Consider the following 24,427-nt stretch of genomic DNA (forward strand, 5'->3'; position numbering starts at 1 on the left):
TTTAATGACGGCATTCGATCAATACTTGAATCATAGCATTAACGTTATGTTTTTCTTTAACAATAAATTATTAAAAATCCTATAACAAAACTTCATTCTTTACCTTTAAAAAAAAATTAAATTATTCGAACATGTTAAAATCTCTTATTCGAATTATTCGTTTTATTCGAACAAGAGAAAACTCGAATAATTTAAATACCCTAATATTTATCTTCAAAAGACACACAAACCGACGGACATATTTCGTGGATAATGACTTCATTGTGTAATTTATTACATGTATAATTACGATTAACTTGTAATATTAATTGTATTATTCCAATTACAAATTTAATTATAGTAATATACAGCAACTACAACACAAATTGTAAACGTAAGTAAATTTCGTCTAACTTACAAAACTTGTAAAGAAAAACATATGAATTAGGTAGATGCAGTAGATCTTGGACATGTAAGATTTCTGAAGACGCAATGCATTCCAATTTGCCAAATGTCTAAATTAGCAATTACTAGGGGGCGGATTTTCATTCATTTATTATTTGAAAATATGCTTAAAATAATCAAAGCAAAACCTAAAAATTAAAAAATGTGCACTTGTATTGTATAAAGTAAATAATTAGTTATATATCGCTCAATGGCCAAAATTACACCAGCTGAAGAGACTCATTAAGTTATACTAACACTTGAATAGTTGAAGTTTTAAAACTATAATTGATTTTCTGAGAAAGCAATGGATATATTAATTCTATTATCTTGGGATTACTACTTGTTTAATGCCATAATCTTAAGAGCATCGTTAATACGACTTGACTTTTAAAATTACGCAATTTCGGATTTTTTAGTTTATTCAATAAACTAAACCATTTTTGAGTAACGCGAATATACTATGTTGTGCAACCTCCTCCATTTTCGAAATAACGGTATATCTCGAAAACAAGAGCTAACCTAAAAAAAAACGGTTAGCACCAGTGGATTCGGCGTAATCGAATTAGTTTAACGCACCGGGTGCCCCTCTTGACAGAAAAAAGTGTAAATTTCGTGCACAGTGTAATTAAAATATTGATCGTGTGTAAAGTTGCATCCAATCTTAACTTCCATCTCGTAATAAATGACTGTGAAGAGCTGTGTAGGTGAAAACCTTCGGCTAACGAAAATTCTTATAAATCGAAACTACAATGAAAACAATGTTTTTGATACAATTAATGAATTTTTTATACTTTAAAAAATTCTCGTTACAATGAATTTAAAAATTCTAGAAAATTTGAACAGTCTAACGGAAAGTACATGACATTTATGGGATTTACAAAAGTATTATTTTTTTCGGTCTTCCGATAATTTCTGATAAATTGGATTTCTAGGGCCCAAATTGGTCTATTATAAGTACTAGGGTATTCAATCGATTAACCGTTAATCGGTTAACCGATTAATTTTTGACGGTTAACCGATTAATTTTTGACGGTTAACTGTTCGAATAATTTAAAATTGTCGATTTTCGAATAACAAATAAACCGATTAATTTGTGTCGATTAACCGATTAACCGAAATTCCTTTTTTTTGCACTTTAACAGACTTATTTTTTTGTACTTATTTTTCCATTTCAATTAAAAAACAAATTTCAAATTGAAATTACATATTTTTTCGAACATTCAAGAAACATTTTTAGTGAGTATAAAAACTGACATATTTAATTTACATGTATTTGAAACTTTGTTTGTATTTACATGTATAGACGAAATTTTTTTGGAAAAGAGTTTTTTATCAGAACTTAACGAAACTATTAAAAGTATTCAATATCTAAAACAATCCAAGAAGGACTCCAAGGGTATAACTAAAAAAAAACTGATATATTGGATATTCTTTATCATCGATTTCTCCAACAATACGAGAGAGATGATCCAAGTCAAGTTTTATTAAATCTAAAGAAAAAAATAGTTTAAAGGAAAACATTTAAATTATATTGTTTTTTTAAAAGATTATTTCAGATGTTATCAATAAAACCCTAAAAAACTCACATGTGTATACAAAAAGGATCTCAAATACCATATTTGCTATTATTTTTATGTTTTTGTACACAAAATTCGTTGTTGTATTTTCAAAATAAAATTAAAATATAAATTATTCGGTTAATCGAATACTTTTAAATTAACCGAATAAATCTAAACCACGATTAATTATTTGCTCGATTAATAATAAGTACACATATAATTAAAAACACATTTTAGCTATAGTGCTCCAGAAATGAGGTATCCTAGGTTATCAAATTGATATTGATAAAAAAATAAATAAATTAACTGATAATAAATTTGTTGATCAATATTTTTAACTAAATGTTCGTTAATTTTTTTTTATTGTCAACTTCTAGCGTGGGGATTCGCTTGATACAGTGTTTACTTCATCGCCTCCAACACAAACGAAGAAGCATTGTGCGTGTTCGCCGAAAACGAGTCGAGATGATTTCGCCGCATCGAATTACAGTCACTATTGCAAGACTGGCAATGGGACAAAAAGTAAAAACGGTAACAATTGGTCCACAAATCAACCAGTTGTTTTAGCAGATGTACAAGGAAATCTTTCTCGCATTGGCGATAGTGTCATCTTAGATATCGGCGAGAGCACAAGTTCAAGTTCATCCTCCGAAAAACTTAACGCCGGTGATGACGAGGTCGAGGATGATGATGAGGAGATTGAGAGCTCAGATAATCATGTTCATCACAACGACTGGGAAGTTCGAATGCTGGCAGCCGAAATGGAGAAGCAAGAGCGAAAGCGTGGTCTCTCACTCTCCGATAATTTGCAGTTGGGCGGTACAAAATTGTGCGGAACGTTTCTACGAAGACGTCGAAAATTCAGTGATACTGAAACGGAGTGCAGTGAAACAGATGCAGAACATGCCCCAGCAACTGTACGCCCGAGGGCATCCAGCCTGGATCAATTCAACTTGCGTTACGGCATCGGCAGGGGTGGTATATTCAAAGCAATGAGTATTGATCGTGATAAAGATAAACTTTGAAAACTAGTCAAGTACACACAAAAGCAGTCTTATGTTAATAGTATTTTAGAAAGTAAATTAAAGCAATTTTACAGTATTGAAAGGTACAATTATATTATAGTATAATACTTATGTTTTAAGATTACAGATAAACAAAAACAAACACGGCTGAAGAAATGAAATTCAATTCAATTAACGCCCAAATAGCATTTTAATTGTTAAGAAAAATACACAGTGTCATTAATATTACACAAATCACAATTAGGAGAGCATTGTAGTTTTCAAGACACATACAATTTTCTATTAAATATTTATCAAACTACATTTAAATATTTAATTTTAATTCTTTAAATTTCACATGACACTGTGTTTACTTAAAATGTTAATGGCATTTAAATTATTTAAGATATAGAACACTTTTTAGACCATTTATGATTATTAAGGTGACATTTGTAAAATTATTTTATTTATTTTTTTGATTGACATTTTGTACATTGAAGTGATATTCGTAGACCTCTTGTATTCGATCTCCATATTGGACATTCATTGTTCCTGTTTGAAAACACCATTTGTACTTGGTATCCTGAATGTTCTGTCCTAAATAGAGATGAATTTGGCAAATACATACATATATCAGAAATTCTATTCGCAGCATCCCTGGGCTTAAGGTTTGGTAACAGTAATTACAAGACAGGATATCCTCAGTAACTCTTTATAAAATGAAGAAATGTGAGAAAACTAAATCTTTTCGAAGACACCACATTCAAAAGTAATTCGATCCTGAAGATTGCTAATTTTTCACAATTGCTGAATTCACAAAACCCCTTGTATCGAGTGTATTATTGTATTCAATACAATAGTGTAAGCTTGTTGTTGGAAATTTTGTTTTATATGTTTTTAAAAAGTTGTATTGGTTTACAGCTATAAATTTGTTTATATTTCTCTGAGCTCATGTAGTACCCGAATATGTGAGAGAGTAATTTGAAAAAATTGAGAGTCGGACTACATGTTATACATACTACTCTTTCAATGGGTGTTCACAAACTAATAAACAAAAAGTGTATTTAATACAAGATACACGATACAAAATGTTGTGAATTCAGAAAATAATGCATGACATTTCCAAATTTACGTCATATAATAAATAGAGTAGAATAAATGTACCTACTGAATTTTACCAAAATCAAAAAAGCTGAAAAATTCAATGAAATGAATAATTGCTCTATATTGTCTTTGAAAAGTGTTCCATATCTAAAAAAAAAATTGTCGTTAAAGTGTTTGTATAGTGTAAATACCTCTTTAAAATAAGATAAAAAGCCTATATTTTTAAGATAAAACTACTTTAGTATAATGAAATCTGAAAGCTTTAATAACTTATATAGATTTATTGAATATGTATATGTATGTAAAATATATATTTACGATCGTTTTATTAACTTCTTACGTAGACTATAAATTCGTTTGACAGTGGCCACCTCTCATACACCCTAAGGCCCATTTACGATTTTAACCCTTTAATTCACTACTACTACTCTTAAAATCACTCCAATAATCTTAAAACCAAATTATTGTGCTTGTTTGTTTTTATCAATAGTTAGTTAGATTTCTTAATCAAGTATTTGGTCGATAAATAATTTTTTTCTATTTTTTGATATATTCAAGATGTCAGCAATCTCAAGCACATTATCTTTTCTAACATCTAAATGAAATCGATAATAAATTCAATAAATAAATATAAATCAAAGGGGGATAATCCTTTGAATCCATTTTTACTAAAATTTTAAATAAACTTTAAAAATAGATGAAAGTTACATTTATACAATGTTGTTTTTTTATGTATATCGTCACCTTAAATGCAAACGGACGTAACTACACAAAAATCAAAATCGAGTTTTGATTAATTATGGTTCTATTTATCAAACTACATGCTCACGCAAATTTTTAGATCCCTGCGATCAATAATAACAACTTTATTAAAGAAATTTAAACGCAAACAATTGCTAAGAATACTTTATTATTATTGATTTTATAACGTTTTTTGTTTCTCCTGTAAAAACAAATACAAGTGTAGTTACGTCCGTTTGTATTTAAGGTGACGATATAACTAACGAAATCTGATAAAATGTTTACTTGGCACCAGCGAAATATACATGGATCGGAAACTCTCCAGTCAAAAAATCTAAGTGTTGAGAATGTATTAGTAAAATAAACTATCCCAGCAGTTAAGCAAGTAGACAATGTATCCCTTAAAGACAGTAATTGTCATAAATGTCTTATCACTTGGCTGGTTCCAATTTATATATTTTGGTCATTTGACACGTATGAGTTCTCTGTAGTGCAGAGAGGAGACAATTGGTTAATTTATCATCCCAAGTAATCTAGCGTGAAGACAATTGCCACTTAAGTGTCCCTAAGTAATCTGAAGTGTAGTCACATTAAACGTTTTGTGAGCAATTTGTACAAACTGGTTTTATACAAATTGTGTTGATATAATTCTCATACAGTTTATTTTTATTTTTGCTTAAGTATACTGATATCCCATGTAACATAGCATGAAGTCAATAGTCACTTTAGTGTCTCTTAGTAAGCTATGGTCAAGTAACTTCAAACTTTTAGTAACCTATGGTCAAGTAACTTCAAACAGATAGTCTCATTGTAATCAAAAAGTGTCTAAGCAGGGGGTCATGCTTAGGACATGTTAAAATAACTAGTCACGTGACTATTGAGGTAACTAGTTCCCACCCTAAATGATGGGTAAAATCGCTAATGCATGGAAATATGCTAAAATGAAAGTTATTTTAGCCGCTTCACTTGAGCTTGAAGCAAAACTTCGGGTGGTGGTGACTCTTCTTTTTCTATTAATTCATCCGCTATTTCCTCTTCAAAAGTCAAACAGTTTTGTTCCACCTCGGTAAATTTACTTGGAATTTTTTTCGTAATAGGTTACAAATGTGCAGCGGGCTGGATATGTCAAAAAAATGCTAAAATAAGGGCCTAGCAATAAATTTAATGAACATTTATGTACCTTACCTTTAATATTGAATTGTTAACAATAAAATTATATATTTCTTTTAGGCCCTAATTTTGTAAATCACGTCACCAAAGTGATATTTATGTGGATAGCAAAAACAAAATTTCAAAAATTTTAAAAATTTGTTTTTCTTTTATATATAAATTCTGAACAGAACAAACGCACCAAAATTCAGGCATTCATTTGCCTTTCATAATTTGAAAACTTTGTATATGGGAGAATCCATATCAAAACGGACAGAAAACTGCTATTTTCGGATTTGACGTCTTCGATTTTAATGAATTTTACCCACATATTACAGTTCCAAAGAGTTCCTCAAATCTATGACTATTTCATCGGATAACCTTTCCATTTCAAAAATATCGCGACTTGAAAATTGAAAAATTTGTTAAAATTTTCTAAAATTATATACACATAATTGTCCATAACTTCGAAGCTACTCAAAGTCCAACATAATTGTCCTTAAAATGGTGTGAATAAAATAGTTTACTTCCAAAAGGTTAATGGTCAATTTTTACAGTATATATTTCAATGTAAAAAATATCAAGGATCGCGGTGTTAAAAATTCAAAAAGAAAACGATATGAGGACACCTAAACTCTCTACTATATTCGTGCAAAAAACTTTCGACGGAGACTCGATTAATTCAGGAGTTATAAAGAAAAACGTTATTAAAAATACGTTTTTGCATATAAATTCATATAAAAATTTAAGCAAATAGAAAACAGAACACAGTTGAATCAATTTCCCGGTATTTAGAAAATAAAACATGTACAGCTAGCTGTAAGACGAACATATTTTTTTTAATCAGGTCTGCAGACATTTGACAAATGTACAGCTGATCCAGCTGCACGCCAGGATCGAGGAGGATATACATTATCTGTTTTTGGAGCCAAGGTCGTTTCAATGTTGTATATATGTTTGTCATATTAAAAGTTAAAGGGCTTCATATTTATACAGGCCAAGAAATATTTTTTATTAAATCTTACTTCACTTCCATAACATTTGATGTTTAAAAAACTGCAATAGTATTAAAAAATATTCTACACTATATTCTAAAAACTTAAAACATATTCTTCACGAAAATATTTTATTTTTAGTTTTAGGATTATTGGAGAGACATTTACTGATAAACGTTTATTATATTTTCTTTATCTAAATCGATCTTGTTATTATTTATTGTTAAAAACTTCTTAACTTCACAACTTTAAAAAGAAATAGTAAAAAGAAAAACAAGTACATATACATAGTATATATCTCGTAATAATCCGTTCATGAAAAGAAAATCAATATATTTTATTAGAATTATAAATATATACATTTAATTTTTGTTTTTTATTTAAACTACATCAGGGACCACAAAATATTTATTATTAACATTTATAAAAGAAACCCTAGATTTTCTTTTGAAATTTTTACTTGGGCCAATTAAAGCTCGTTAACACACTTACATATGTACGTAGTAAACATTAATGAACATGTTCAGTCATAGGCATTTGTATTGACGGATACCGATCGTGATACATACATACATACATATGTATGTATGGAGAGAAAGGATGCAGAAGGAAATGAAAGAACGAGATAATGAAAAAAATACACCAACTTATACACATAAATACATACTTAGATGCATTATTACAGTATGGTATAATGTCATTATAACGTTAACAAATTAAAAAAAAAAAATAATAGAAACTTACGCACACAAAATGTTTATAAAATTCAAAAACTTTAATTTATTTTTTTTTTTTTAAAAGAGAAAATACACTGTTGGAAATGTTTTAAACTTTGTTTTATTTTACACCATACTGTATACATGTAATTTTATAAATAAAATTAAAAAAGAGTACTTACTCATACACTTGATAAATAACAATTGTTTAAGTTATCTCATTTATTTAATTTATTGCATAAATATTTACTTATAGAACAGAAAATAACAAATTTAGCCATTTTCATTGTATGTTCAAGTATGTCAATTAATATATTATATTTATGTAGTAGTATGTATGTAATTATACATTCCGTGGAGTTATTAAAAATATTGTTTATTTATTTATTTATTTTATACATCATAATTTCCCGAACCGAACACTGTGGTAGAATCCGAAATCGAAGACAATCATGCCACCCATCAAATTGTAAAAATTCTTAAAGTTACGATTTCTGTTGCATTTTGCATCTTCTGGACCTTCTGTTTCAATGTTTCTTAAAAAAAACTCCGGTTGAATATCAAATTATTTATATTGTATGTTAAACGTTTGATAAGGATTTAACTAGGATTTGAAAATCCCAGGGTTCGGGGAATTCTAAATCCCGAAAATTATAAGGAATAAATAGTATACTAGTAGTCTTCGCCCGGTAGCATTTACTAATGTTAGTTCTTCTAAATTTGTACTGCATACTTTAGGGAGCTTTTTTTGATTACAGTTGACTGGACTCCAAAAAAAATTTTTGGAGTTTTACCGGGAAATTTTGAATTTTTTTCTTTACAAACCGTCTGCTGAAAATTTTGAATCGAATACAATTTTTTTGGCTAATTCCTGCCAAAAATCCATAACTTTTTTATTTCTTCATAAAAATTATTGAAATTTGATATTTGTATTAAGACCCAGCAAAAACTTTACTTACCTAGTAAGCCAGCAAGTATAATTGGAGCAAAGCGATAACTACTTATTATTTGACTGGAACACTACTTACCGTTGTTCGAGATTTTTAAAAAATTCAGTGGTCAAGCTTACAAATGTACTTACAATCAGTTGAGAAATAAGTAGTAAATTCACAACAAGAATATGTAGCTAAAAAAAAACACAAAAAATATTGCCTTGTGTGGGAATCGAACAGTCACATTATTTGCTTGTGTTTGATAGTCAAGCTGCTAACTCACTGCTCCATGTACGAGTTATTTTATTGGAAGTTAACAATAGTTTTAACATCAACATATAAATGAATATGATATGAACAAAAAAATTAATGGCTTTGACAGTTGGCGAACCACTAACCTCCCGTTTTCCAGTCAAACACACTAGATAGCTGTGCTAAATGCAAAAGTTCATTACCAGCCTGTATAAAAATAAGTACTTATTCTAGTAAATAAAATAATGTGCTGGGTAACCACCACTCCTTACAAAAGAATGCATGAAATAACTAGTTGTCATTACAAAAATTCACAAAATTTATGCTGGGGAATAACATAACCTATCGATCGATAAATATTTCGATGTTCAAATACAGGGTTTGGCCAAAAAAGCATGCCATAAGTGATCGAAAAAAAATGGTCATTAAAATTTCGAAAACATATACAGGGTTTGGCCAAACAATAATATATGTTTTAAAAGTATCGACAAAATTTAGTTTATTCATATAAATTTGGCCCAAAAATAAAGAATAGCATACGAGATTGAAAAAAAAATTCTTAGAAATTTCGGAATACATATACAGTAGAGTGAAAATCAGTTGTATGGAAAAAAATTTTTGTTAAAATTTTGAAGAGTGCCGGGTGGAATATTGTGACACTAGGCCTAAATGTTAAGTGCTGAAAATTTGAGCCAAATCGGGCAACGATTTCTGGACGCGCATCGAGGTCAAAGTTCACATATATGCAAAATTTTACTGTTAATATGGAATAAATAGGTGAAACTCGTTAACTTTCTGCATTGTTTTCTAGAAATATGTAGATTTATTTATATTAATGAATATTAAATTAAAAAAAATTTTGGAAATTAACCCTGTATCTCCTTTGGATCAAAATGACCCAAAAACTGTATTATCGCCAAAATTAGAGAAAAATGCAAATTTTTCAGTTTTTGAAAAAATTTTGCTACTAAATAAATACTTTTGCAATTGAATGCAAAAAAATCGAAATATGTACGTAATTATCGTTGTAATGAGATATAAATGACAAAATTTGATTAAAAAATATTAAAGTTATTACAAATTCGCCAGACCATTAACGTGTTTCAGGCCACTTGAACAAAAAATATAGGAAAAAATTAAGATATTTCGAGAAAAATTAAAATAAAAGTTAATTTTTACTTAAAATATGTCCATATTTACTTGTATATGAGTTTATGTCTTCGTAGGATACCGTTAACCTATTCGCAGGTATGGCCAAAAAAAATAATTTTTTTAACGACTGTTTCAAAACTTCATTTTAAAATTTTTAAAAATTTTGTTAAACAAATTTCAGATTTTTTCGATCATCACATTGGGGTTTATTGAGATCAAAATAGGGAATAAAAATATGAAAAAATTATGTCAATACCTCTAACAGTTTTTCCGTACCTGCGATTTAAATTTTGTATTTTTCAAGAAAAACTAATTTATTGTCCTTATTTAGGCGAATGTGTCCAATTTCCTTACTGTTATAAATTTTAAGTAAAACCTATTCAGAATATTATAGTCCTTGTAATTCTAAATATGTTCTGAAAGTTTTACTAAAATCGGAAAACGATAACCTTTGAATCGTGAAGGTCAAAGGTCAAATTTTTCAATATTTGGAATTTCTAATGAAAAGATAGCGAAATGTTGTATATTTTTGTGCCGATTTTCATGAAATTTTCAGCACTTAACACTTAGGCCTAGTGTCACAATATTCCACCCGGCACTCTTTGAAATCTAAAAAAAAAAATCGGCTGTCACTCTAATATACAGTGTTTGGCAAACTACCATGGACGTTTTGAAATTATTGAAAAATTTAGGTTATTTATGTAAATGGCTGAAATTTGGTGTGCAAGTTAAGAACAACACACAATAAATATTAGAAATTGCGTATAGAGTTTGGCCAAATAAATATTGACGTTATAAAAGTATCTAATTTTTGTAAATGGCTTCAATTAGTTTTATAATTAAAAATATCAGAAATGATCCATTGAAAAAATTTCGACATACAAATACATGGTTTGACCAAATCAGCATAGACGTAAATAACTCCCTAACTTATATAATTTTTGAAACAAAAAAAAAAAATACAAAAACAAGTAAAAAAGTATGGTCGGTCAAGCCCGACCATATAATACCCTACACTAAGTAAAAGAGCAAAAACATTTTCCTTTTAAAATTTCAATAATTTATATGTTTGAGTGATTTTCGGAAATGGGCCTTATATGGGGGCTATGACCAATTATGGACCGATCACCATGAAATTAGGTCGTGTGATTTATGTCTATATGAAAGTTAACTATGTTGTGTATACCAATATTTTTAAGCGATTTATGCACGTTAAAGTGATTTTCGGAAGCGGGTCTATTTGGGAGCTATGACTAATTATGGACCGATCGTAACAAAATTTGATGACATGAATTTTGTATATATAAAACTTATTTGGAGCGGAATTTGTGGAGATACATATATAAATTAAACATATATGACCGATAAAGTCCAATTTCGGAAGGACATTTGTATGGGGGCTAGGTGAAATAATGGACCGATTGACAGCCAGCCAGCCGACCAGCCAGACGGACATCGTTTAATCGATGAAAGACATTCTAAGTCTATCGGTATACTTTAAGGTGGGTGTTAGACTAATATTTTTGGGCTTTACAAACATCTGCACAAACGCATTATACCCTTCCCACTATGGTGGTGTAGGGTATAAAAAAAGTGTAAAATATGAAGACACTGACATTGTTCTGGTTATTGGAATGGCAGATAATTGCAGCTGAAATGTATAGTACTTACTCTTGATACTTTACAGTATTAGATGTAATTTACACTTAACCTCTAATAGCCCCTTTTAATTTTTGTTCAGGCCTTTCAAACTTTTTTTTATTTAGTTTCTATAGATTTAAAACTAGTTCCTAATCACTTAACTTTTATATAAAAAGAACACGCAAAAACTCCTAAATAACTACGTGGAATGGTTAACTGCTAACTGTTTTATAAAAGCATGTGCTAATTTGCAAAAAAATAACTTTAAAGAAAAAAGCACAGGCTACTTCGATTCAAAAGTAAAAAAATCACATTTTTCTAATATTAAAATTACAAGAAAAAACCTTTGACTTTACAGCATTATAAATAACCATATATGTAGTTACTTTATAGCCAAAATAATAATGATACTGCATATTCTGAAGTGTTAAGAAAAATTTACCATCAAAATTTTATAAAAATTTTGAAAACAAAAAAAAACATTTTTTGCCGGAATTTATATACATATGTATTTATATATAAAAGATAGATATTATACAAAAAAAAATAAAATATAATTCATAAATAAATCACATTTGATTGCAATAAAATACATGCATAAGTATTCACTTTATATAAGAATTATATTTCCTAAACAGTTTCAATTCAAATATTTATCACATATTGAACTGGTTTAAATTTTTTCATATTCATTGTATATTCAATTATCAAATTCTAAACTCAGAATTCAGTACAAAATATTAGAAAATTTTGTTTTTGAATACATGATTCAATTATGAAATAATTGAAACTAGTTCAATATGTTATAAATATTTTAATTGAAATATAGGTTTTTCTCTGAAGAAATAACACTAAAAAATTTGTGTTAATTTTAAACAGCTTCTTAAGAATACTATTGCATCTATGGTTTCACCTGTCATTCTAGAACGAATTTTGTTTCCGACATATGCCGAAAAACATCTTTCACATTGGCAAAACCGTATGGAAATACTTGTAACAAATCTACAAGTATTTATAGCAGAGTTGCAAATCTACATTAGAATTTAGTTTCGTTATTGTTATTTGGGGGCTTTTACATTTATTAATAATATATTGTAGCCTTTGAGCAACCGAAATATTTTCATTTTGTTCGAGCACCTCATCTGAGATAAAATCAATTTCGTATGAAGATGATTTTAATTGTTAGATAACTTACGTAAAAATATGATGAAAAATTGATTTTCCAAGGGAAACCAAAAATACCGCTTTTTTATTTACTATGTATATTGTATAGCATGCTTAACAACTTTGCTGAACATCACTTTGCTATATTCGGAAAATGCATGAAAACGACACACAAAAATTACAATTTCCTTATTTAGATTAAATAATTCTATAAAATTTTGGGACATCCCAATAAGCATTTTTACTGGAATTCAAGTTGAAAGCAAGTGTAATTCAAGCCTTGAATTATAGTCAAGCAATTGATTTACAGTTGTATTACACTTTATTTCAATAGCATTCTCCAGTAAAAAGGAAACATAAATTCAAGCCAAATGTTTTTTGTTTGAAAAATAAATAAATTTTCAAATATTTTTCATGTCTAAAGTATAATTACATTTGCATTCAAGTCAAATTCCAACAAAATGTTCAAGTGCTTGAATTTTTGGGGCTTTGGTGCTTACTGGGATTATTCACATTAAAAACTAAACAAATTATAATATGCTGATTTTCCCCAAATACAAATATAAAATTTGAATTAATGTAAAATTTTAACGGTTAAAGATATTATAACAAAATTTGGAATCCTTGAATCAATGGCATTCGAATTTTTGACATATTTTATTTTCAAATACCGAAATTCCTAAAACGGGGAAAATGTGTTCCAAAAACTGAGTTTTTTTAGAAAAGTCCCTACCTGTTGTGACGTTATTTACCGTATGATAGCATAAAAACTTTGTAAGTATTTCAGAAACATATAGGCTTATACAAATATGGAGCTTTTTCGTGGATCGGTGCTTTGCCTTTTTAGAATTTATTACTCAAACCGAATTTTTTTTTAAATTTACCAAGTTTGGATAGGTCTAGGGGGTGATATATCCGCTTAATTGAGCCAAATTTTACTTACACGCTTTTTCACTAAGTTATTTTTCTGGATCATATAAACATTTTATATAGACCCGAAGAAAATTTGTTTCTACAAAAGAAAAAATATATGGGCTTTTTGGGAAAAAACATAAAAAATACAGCTCTTTTTACATGTTCCATCTTTGGATGCGTATAACTTTTTATAGGGACGAGATAACTGTTAGCTATATTGTTGATATTTAAAAAAAAATTCGACGCTCTGAACGCCCGCCATATCTAAAAAACCATAAAAAGATCTTCCTAAGGACTATTTATATTTCATTCGGGTCATAAATGGAATTTTGGAGATTTTTTTTAAAAAAAATTAGACCCGAGGTGACCAAATTTGAGGGGTTACACACTTTATTAGCGCTAAGAATCTGAACAAACTCAAGTCAATTCAAAAACACCATGTGAAATTTCGTAACAATATCTCTAATAAAAAAAACTTTTCTAAACCATTGAGCGACATCTATTAAACATATCACAATTGCATTTAATTGATTCGCCTTTACAAGTTGTAGATTTATTTTTCTCTCGAAAATATTAAATTTTTCTTTCGCAATTTTTAATACAAATATCTTGAAATCCACGCACAATAAGTACTAAATTATTACAATACTAATAACAACTGGAAAATACATAAACGTATTATTTTAACAAAAACATAAACAAATTCCAAGAAAAATAAATAAAAAAAAATACCAAAAAAACTCTAACTCTTAATGGAATTTTAAAAAGTCAAACAAATTTTGAGATCTGCAATTGTGATGTAATTCAATTGAAAAAATAAAAAATGTTTACCTTGTTTTTACAATTTTATGTATGAATAAAAACAAATTTCTCCTAAAAATCTTAAGCAAAATAGTTTTGTGATACACTGTATACATACTATTGTTGTCAAATGTCCGAGTGAGTGTCATACTTTTAGTCATTATATTCGGCGCACGGAGCATTGTCTCATTGACAAAAAAAAAAAAAAATCCGATTAGAGTAAATTCGGCAAAAATATAAACACATTATTTATTTTGTTTTTCTTTTCTGTTTAACTAAACATTAATGTAAGTACTTTTTTCGAAAAAAATACGTGAAAAAATTACTATTTAAAATATTTTTAATTGAAATGCACATAACTTTTGACTTGGTATAGATTTTAAAATTATTCTTTCTTGCTACATATTACTAATTGATTTGTTGGTAATTCAAAAATGTATACTTGAACCAAATAGGGAGAGATTTGGATCCACTATTAGCAAAAATCCAGACTAAGGTAGGAAAAAACTTAAAATTTGCAAATGTGAATATCTCGTCAAATATAAGAGATAAAATATTGTTTAAGCTATGTAGATTCTACACCTATAAAAATCCTTCAAATCAGGGGCCAAACCACCGCATTCGATATCGAGTACTTTGTCATCGAAATGTAGTTAACGTGGATCACGGCAGTCGTTATCGAAACGTATTTATTCGAAGTTGTACTCGATTGGTAATCTCTTATCGAAATCAAACAAACACTGCCGTTTTGTGTTAAAAGTAAACAAATCAACCAAAACAATGAAGTAAAATAATAAATAAACAAAAATATACGTATTTTTCTGATATTTTCTCAAAATTAGTGTAAAAAATATTAATATTTTATTTAAAATTGTAAAATTTTGGGCCACAAATTGTTTTGTATTTTGTTTACGTTTTTCACAACTTTGCACATGGTACTTTGTGTTAATCAAAGTAAAAAACATTCTGAAATTTGCCAATGGCCGATGATGAGGAATACAAAAAAAATGTAGATCCATTTTTATTAAAAGTTTTATGCATTTTTTTCACAATTTATCACAAATTTATTTATTTTGTTTTGTTTTTCTTATTGTCATATGCTTCAGCAATGTAAAAAATAGTAGTAGGTAATATAAATTACGATCGGCTACCGTGATCCAAAACATTGCAGCCATCGAAATTTGTCTCTACACGAACGTGCACTCGATATCGAATGCCGTGATTTGCCCCCAGATCGAGAACAAAAATTTGCCATCATTTTTAATTCTTCATATACCCGATATACCCCATTTTGGGGCCTTGAGGCTCCGCCCTACCTTAATGTTTAAACTCAGCTACACATCCTCTATAGCCGTGGAATTTTATTAACATCGGAATTTTATTAACATTTTCATTTTTTCACCCACTGAGGCTAGGTGAATGAACCCATTATGACCAAAATCTGCAAAGTTTGTCCTTAGGTCGAAAAAGTGATATGGACCACATATCATTGGAACATGTTTAAAATTGTGCAATATACCTTGATTAACAAATTTAAATGGACAGGCTGATGGACAAAGCTCATTCAAACAAAAAAGTTATTCAGTAAATACAAATAAACATACCTAGTTTCATTACAATCAGATTATTTCTGAAAAGTTATAGAATTTTTACAATTAAGCATACATATGTGGCATTACCAATCACTATAAAAATTAACTGATAGATTGTAAGCTTAGTGCGTATAACAAATATAGATTTTCATGATTTTTAGATCAATTTGTAGCCAAAATTAAAAATTACATTTTTGGCATATATGGGAGGTAGGCTTGTCCGTTTTTTTCCAAAAATTAAATATTTCTTAACTAAGGTATTTTATATTAGCATACCAAATTTCAAAAGTCTTCGACAACCACTTCTATTTTTGACCCATCGTTATATGGGGACAAAGAACTGTACAGCGTATCCTAATTCTTTTTTGACATATAATACTTACATGACAGCAAGTTATTAAATAATAGTTGATTTAGAAAAAAATCAACAAACTAATTAACTACTACATTTCAAAATTCTTCTAATAGAAAATATTTTAATATTTGATTGTTACATAAAATGAGAAAAAAAAATATTGTGTAAAAATAATTATAAAATTTAAAAACAAAAACTATTTTTGTGACAAAAATATTAGATATCGTAAAGGTCAGATTTTGTTGAAGTCATATATAAATTTGCAGTTTAATTGTCAGGAGATATGATCAATATTTATCGGCTTACAAAACAGAAAACTATAATTAAGATAATGAAAGCAGTTTTCTCATTATTTTGCCCATTTAAATTTTGTTAATCCCGCCATATTTCACATATTTTGAAAATTATCCCGCTTATTGTTAAAATAAATAAAACCCTAAATCATACATATATTTTTACGTTTTGACCTTTTGAAAACGGTGGTTTATTTTCTTTAAAGATGTGTATTCTTTTAATTGAAATAAAATCGATCTGCAATTTAAAATTTGTAAAAATCTTTATTTATTAAAATTTACACACTCTAAAAACACACTTTATAATTTAAAAAAATACACAGGTAATACAGTTGATGTTAACTTTAACAGCGCCTATTATAAAACTCACTGACTGCAACTTACTGTTACTATTTATATATACAGTGTCATCTTTTAGAATGTTCTATTTCTAGAGCTTTGAGCAAGCTTATGGCGGTTTCTTTTCTGACACAAAATGTTGCCAACATATTTTTAAATTTTTAATGATCACAATAGAACATTAACCTGCATTTCTAACCCTTTTATAAATTGAGGGTGAAACGTGTAGCATATCTTCGGGATTTTAGGGCAACATTATTTGAAAAGAACACGTTATACCCTTGCCAAACTAAATTTTTTTTAGAAAAGAACACAGTACGACGCACAGTGTACGATCGTTTTTCATCGGCCAAAACTCTGTAACTTTTGAACCGATAGAGATTTTAATTTCATTAAAATAGGTTCTGCAGTTGTTGAGATATTTAAAATTAAATTTGAACTTTTCATTTTTTATAGCATTTGGTATGAAAATGCTGATTTTTTTTTTTGTTTTTGCATCAGCTTTACTTAATAAAAAAGTTATAAGCTGATAAAAACAAGTAAGAAAGTATGTTCGGTCAAGTCCGACCACAAACACCCTACACTATAATTTATTTTCGTGAATGATTTTCGGAAGGGGGCTATGACTAATTATGGAACTATCGCCATGAAATTAAATCGTGTGATTTACGTATATATGAATGTTATTTCTGTAGAATTTTATTTTTATACCAACATTTTTAAGAGATTTATGCTCGTTAAAGTAATTTTCGGAAGCGGGCCTTATATGGGAGCTATGACTAATTATGGACTGATCGCCATGAAATTAGGTCGTGTGATTTATGTCTGTATGGAAGTTATTTCTATCATCATAAAATTAGGTGACATGAATTCAGTATACTATATAAAACTTATTTGGAGCAAAATTTGTGGAGACACCTATATAAATTAACCATTTACGACCGATAAAGTCCAATTTCAGGAGAACATTTGTGTGAGGGCCGAAAAAAATCACACAAATGTTCTCCTGAAATTGGACTTTATCGGTCGTAAATGGTTAATTTATATAGGTATTTCCACAAATTTTGCTCCATAAAATTTTATGATGATAGAAATAACTTCCATACAGACATAAATCACACGACCTAATTTCATGGCGATCAGTCCATAATTAGTAATAGCTCCCATATAAGGGCCGAAAAAAATATGAACGGGTAAAATAAAAATAGAAAAAAATTGGGAGTAATTTCATTCAATTGAAACTTTGGCCTTTCTCCTGGTAGTAAAATTTGTTTAACCCCTTTTGACCCTAAGGACTTCTATTCCACTGAAATTAAAATTTGACTAAAATATAGAACCTAAGAAAAAATTTAATAACACAGCAGGTATAAACGGTTCAGTGACACATCATACCAGTACTTAAAGACTATTATCCTTCCAACATATGGCATTTTTTTGGCTATTTTTTTTTCTCCATTACCCCTCGGAAGCATTTGGCTTCCATAAAGCATCTTCCATCTTATACGATTTGGTTGCAGTTGTTTTTCGCATATTTCCCATGTAAGATTGCTCTCCTTGTTATTGGAGTATCGTGCGTCTGCATGTACATTCTACATATGTATGTCCAAAAACATTTTTAATAGAATGGACACTCAGAGGCAAGTATGACGCTATCATGTGGTTATTAACCTGCCAATGGTGACCTATATGTCTGTGAGACAAATCGAACAACTTTAACGGAGAATTATTGTTTTTAAAAAAATTTGTGAATTTTAATATTGAAGTAAAAGACCTTAAATTGATTAAATATCTTTGTTTTATTGTCAAAGAGCATAAATTTAAAAGTGAACTATTAGTGCGTTAGATAGGGGTCACCATTGATCAAATTCAAATTTGCGTAACTATTGGCGGGTTTTGAATATACTTAAAACGTTTTTTCACAATAACTTGAAAAATAACATTGTGCTAGTTGAAAAAACTGTCAAGCGGGGCACCCGGTGGGTTAAACTAATTCGGGTACGCTGAATTCAGTGGCGCTAACCGTTTTTTTAGGTTAGCTCGTATTTTCGAGATATACCGTTATTTCGAAAATGGAGGAGGTTGCACAACATATATTCGCGTAACTTAAAAATGGTTCAGTTTATTGAACAAACTGAAAAAAACGAAATTAACCTAATTAACAACATTTTTATGAATGTAAATAACAGGCTAGGTAAATTATGGAATGGAACCGCGGTCATCAAAAAACTGGAGTAGGGTGTAAAATGTTGTAAATTTAATGCGAATATCTCCTAAGCTATAAGAGATAATTGATAGCTACGACGATAGCTAATTGATGTTGTGCTCGGTGAGAAGATTTTACATATGTAATTTTTTTGAAATCGGAAAACAAACGAAGAAATATGATCATTTTTAAAATTGACCATACCCGAAGTGTCCTACTTTAGGGACCCCTGGCCCAGCTCCTGGTAGACATTTTTGTTATAATTTTACAAATAATTTTTCTGAATGCAAAACCCTCAGTTTTTTGGCTCTCCTGAAAAGTTGTGTTATTCAAGATAGAGGGTTTTGTATATAGGCCCTCGATATGTATTATCTTTCATATTTTTCAACATTCACTTTTAACGTTCCATAAAAAAATCATTGGTAACAACTGGAGAAAGTAACAGGTACATACTTTTAACGTCGCACAGTGGTATGAGAAAAAAAAGAGGGGAATAAATCTGTAACTTCTAAACGGTTAGTCCGGTTTGACGGGACACCTGGTCCCGTCAAGGGCGGGACCAGGTGTCTCCAAAGTAGGAGACCTCGGGTATGTTCAATTTTAAAAATGATCATATTTCTTCGTTTGTGTTCTGAAAAAAATTATAGAATCATATATAGAATCTTCTTGTCGAGTACTACATAAAACATCGTCGTAGCTATCAATTATCTCTTATAACTTAGGAGATATTCGCAATTGAATATTAAATTTTTAACATTTTTACCAACCCTACTCCAGTTTTTTGATGACCGCGGTTCCAAATATTTTCCGATTTTCTCGATTTTTCTTTTATAGGACTAACAACAAATTTATATATCAAATAAAGAAAGAATTGTTTAAAAATCATGACAGGGTCCAAAGTTACATACATTTGAATTTAAAAAATTTTAAAACGGCGAGTTTCTCTATTTTTTTGGAATGAATTTGCACTTTTTGAAAAACTAATCAGGAATCCCGCAATTCCCAAAAAAGTGTTGAAAATCCCAAAAATGGGATTTTTTAGTTTTTTGGCTATAATATTCTACCAGTGCCGGGGTTATCGGAACCCTTTAAAAAATAATTAAGAATATATTGGGCCATTTAAAATAGGTTACTACATTTTGATATTGAGTATGCGATTTGAGAATTTTTGCCCTTAAGTTGAATTTTACATAAAAAATAGGCGTTTTTGAATGGACCTGGTTCCCTCGGTATCAAAAATTATCAATCCCGCTTTTGGCGGGCCCATGAGGTCCAACTTCAAAACTTAAACTCGACAACACTTCCTGTTTGCGCATCTGAAATTTCATTCAAATCGGACTAAGTTACAGATTTATTTCCGTCTTTTTTTTCTCATACCACTGTGTGTCGTTTCACATATTTCAAGAAACTGTTAAACGTCGTTCTTTATATTTTTCAACATTCACTGGTAACGACTGTTACTGAATATGTATACCAAGTAACAGACATTTTTTATGTTGTTCTTACCAGAAATTTTTCAAAAACATTACCAGTGAATGTTGACAAATTTAAAAGTACGGCACAAACAATTGAATTTGTGTGGAAAAGAAAAACAAATTTTTGATATTTAGTTTTCCACATAAAACTATCAATAAGCGCCGGAATTTGGACAATTTTGTCCTCAATAATTTTAATGTTTTCATTTTAGTTTTATTATTTTAGATATATAAATGTTCGCGGAATGTATTTTGAAAAATATAGTACATACTTTAAAAAATTTGTAATAAAATTTTTTAATATGTATATTATTTTGTTAATTATTAATTATGTTTTTATTTGGCAAAAGAAATTTCTATAAAATTGTCATCTTTTGAAATAGCTAATTTATATGTATTTTTAATTGAAAACTAATTTTACAAAGAAAATAAACATTAAAAGAAACATAAACCTTTTGAATTTAATGAATTAATTTCAGTTTAAATGTGTTTTCGTTTTTATTTTCGTGAACACATTTATAAGTAGGGTTGTCAATTATTCGAGTTTTTTTTTAATCGAACAAAATTTCTTATGTTTTTTTATTATTCGAGTGAATAACGAGTAAAAAATATTCAAATAATTTAATAAATTTAAAACTAGACAATTTTATATAAATAATTTTAATTTAGATAAATAAGGCATCCTTCAATATTTTATGACATAATTGTTGATACATTTCCACTGATACATTTACAATATACACACAGTTACTAAAATATACGTACGATAGACTTTTTGGGCTTTTTTTTAAAAAATCTATATATTTAAAAATACAAGGCTTGACTCATTCATTCACTCACTCATTCACCGACTCATCAGTCATGAGTGAGTGAGTGAATGAATGAGTAAGGCCTTGTATTTTTAAATATATAGGCCCATAATCATAGTCTAACACTAAAGTCGGTTCTTTTTAAAAACAACTTTAAAATAAAAATCTGCTTTTTATTAATTTGCAACCATAGTCAAAATTAAAGTATGTTTTAAATTGAACTGGGTGCCACCGCAAATGTAGAAAATGTTTTCATACAATATACAACAAAAAACAGACAAGTGGCAACGCTGAACAGCTGACATACAAAATTAAAAAAAATCCAAAAAACGTAAACAATAAAAGTAACCGGGACACCTAAGGAAATAAAGTTGTTTGCTGTGGAAAAATGGAAAAGATAAGATTAATATCATAATTAGGATATTTTGGTACTAATTTTATTGATAACTGTTCAATAATTGCAAAATCTCTACCAATATCTTGTAACTTAAACATTTTTTACTTTGTGACGAACTTTTTTACTCGGCGAAGAACAGCTGATGCTGTTGTTAAACGAGTCAAAAACAACTTCAGCTAGTTTTATATTTAGAGTCGACTTCAGCGTCAGAAGTATACTTTAACTTGTCTATGATAGACCTAAAGTCCACTCTTAAGTAAAGTCGAGTTTAATTATCTTAAAATGTACTTTATTTTTGACTATGATTATGGGCCATAAATTTTTAAAAAAATGCCCAAAAAGTCGATCGTACGTATACTTTAGTAACTGTGTGTATGTACCCATAGTGTTTATATTAATTGGGAATTATTATATTGCAGATATTTTATTTAACCTTTCTCATGTCTTCGTTTTTGAGTTAGATTAGATTATGTTCTGATATTGATGTGTTAATAAAAAGTCGGTTGGGAAATTAGTAGAGAAAGTCGCTTCTAATATAATTGTCGTCAGTGTAATCAACTTGGAATAGCAGATAGTTCAGATAGTTTTGTCCAAATTCTCCTTTATATAACAAATGTTTTTTTTTTAATTTTAACTTGAAAAAAAAAATTAATTGGATTATCGATAATTATTGATCCAAAAATATTTTTTCCTCGATTATTTCAATAATTTTTATTTGAATGACAATCTTAGTTATGAGCAATTGGGTGGTTTCGCAATACGACTCAGGCTAAAAAAATGAGTTCTTATCTAAGTATTCACTTGAAACTAAATTTTCAAACAAACTTCGACATTTAAGTATAAATTTTGTTATAAATTAATAAATGGACAGGGACTACTGAAATGATTTAATTTGAAAAATTTTACAATTTAAATGTTTCTGAATTAAAGCAAGTCCAAATAATTAAATTGCATATTCTCAGAAAACACAATTTTCAATCAGATTTCACAGAAATTAATAGATTATTAAATAAAAGATGACAATTTTATTTGATTTAAGAATTTCCTTGGGTGTATGCAACATCATGTGGTTGATAGTTCCACAGTTAATCTTAATAAAATTAAATATTAATGTTATTTAGTGATTACGACTACTTGATTAAAAACAATATAATAAATATAAAAAAAATACAAGACGAAGAGAAACAATAAAAGCATTTTTAACACAAAACAAACAAATAAAATAAATTACAAAGGAATGATGATTGTAATAAAAACTAATAAATTATTGAATTTAAAGAATATATTTACGAAACTAGTAGTTGAAAATTTATGAACAAAAAATACATACATATTTTGAGTAAATTTTAAACGTTTTACTTTTAAATAGTGTGCCAAATTCCAAACAAACAAAAACAAATAATAAAAAACACACATCATATCAACTTTTACTCACGATGAGGTATGATGCATACAAAAAAAAATATAAATAAAAACAACAAAAAAATATTAAAAATTAATAAATAGAATAAAGAAAATTTAATAAAATTTGCATTTTTATTTCGGTACCATCTATGATTTATAACCAAAGAAGACAAAAAAAATTCTATAAATCGGTGTTTATAGCAATAAATATCGGTCAAGCCCGACCATATAATACCCTACACCAAGTAAATGAGTAAAAATATTTTTCTTTTAAAATATCAATAATTTATATTCGTGAGTGATTTTCGGAAGTGGGCCTTATATGGGAGCTATGACCAGTTATGGACCGATCACCATAAAATTAGGTCGTGTGATTTATGTCTATATTAAAGTTAACTATGTTGAATTTTGTGTGTATACCAACATTTTTAAGCGATTTATGCACGTTAAAGTGATTTTCGGAAGCGGGTCTATATGGGAGCTATGACTAATTATGGACCGATCGTAACAAAATTTGGTGACATGAATTTTGTATATATAAAACTTATTTGGAGCGAAATTTGTGTAGATACATAGATAAATTAAACATTTATGACCGATAAAGTCCAATATCGAGGGGACATTTGTATGGGGGCTAGGTGAAATAATGGACCGATTTCAGCCAGTTTCAATAGGCTTGGTCCTTGGGCCGAAAAAGTAATATGTACCAAATTTTATCGAAATATCTTCAAAATTGCGACCTGTACTCTGCGCACAAGGTTTACATGGACAGCCAGCCAGCCAGCCAACCAGACGGACGGACGGACGGACATCGTTTAATCGACTCAGAAAGTGATTCTAAGTCGATCGGTATACTTTAAGGTGGGTGTTAGACTAATATTTTTGGGCGTTACAAACATCTGCACAAACGCATAATACCCTCCCCACTATGGTGGTGTAGGGTATAAAAACAAATGAATATAACACCGTACGACACTCAATATTAGACACGAACCGGGTAGTATACGTC

The 24,427-nt window shown here is 28.9% G+C and overlaps 1 protein-coding gene across 1 annotated transcript in view; it reads left to right on the top strand.

Annotated features, from left to right (window-relative positions):
* Cngl (Cyclic nucleotide-gated ion channel-like) overlaps nucleotides 1-3,010 on the top strand; it is a 110,865-nt gene extending 107,855 nt beyond the window's left edge. Inside the window, exon 19 of the mRNA XM_065508473.1 lies at nucleotides 2,363-3,010. Coding sequence (XP_065364545.1) covers nucleotides 2,363-3,010 — 648 coding nt within the window. The remainder of the gene's footprint in view (nucleotides 1-2,362) is intronic.
* Nucleotides 3,011-24,427: the final 21,417 nt, after the last annotated feature.

Source organism: Calliphora vicina, chromosome 4 (assembly GCF_958450345.1).
Source record: "Calliphora vicina chromosome 4, idCalVici1.1, whole genome shotgun sequence".
Taxonomy (NCBI): Eukaryota; Metazoa; Arthropoda; class Insecta; order Diptera; family Calliphoridae; genus Calliphora; species Calliphora vicina.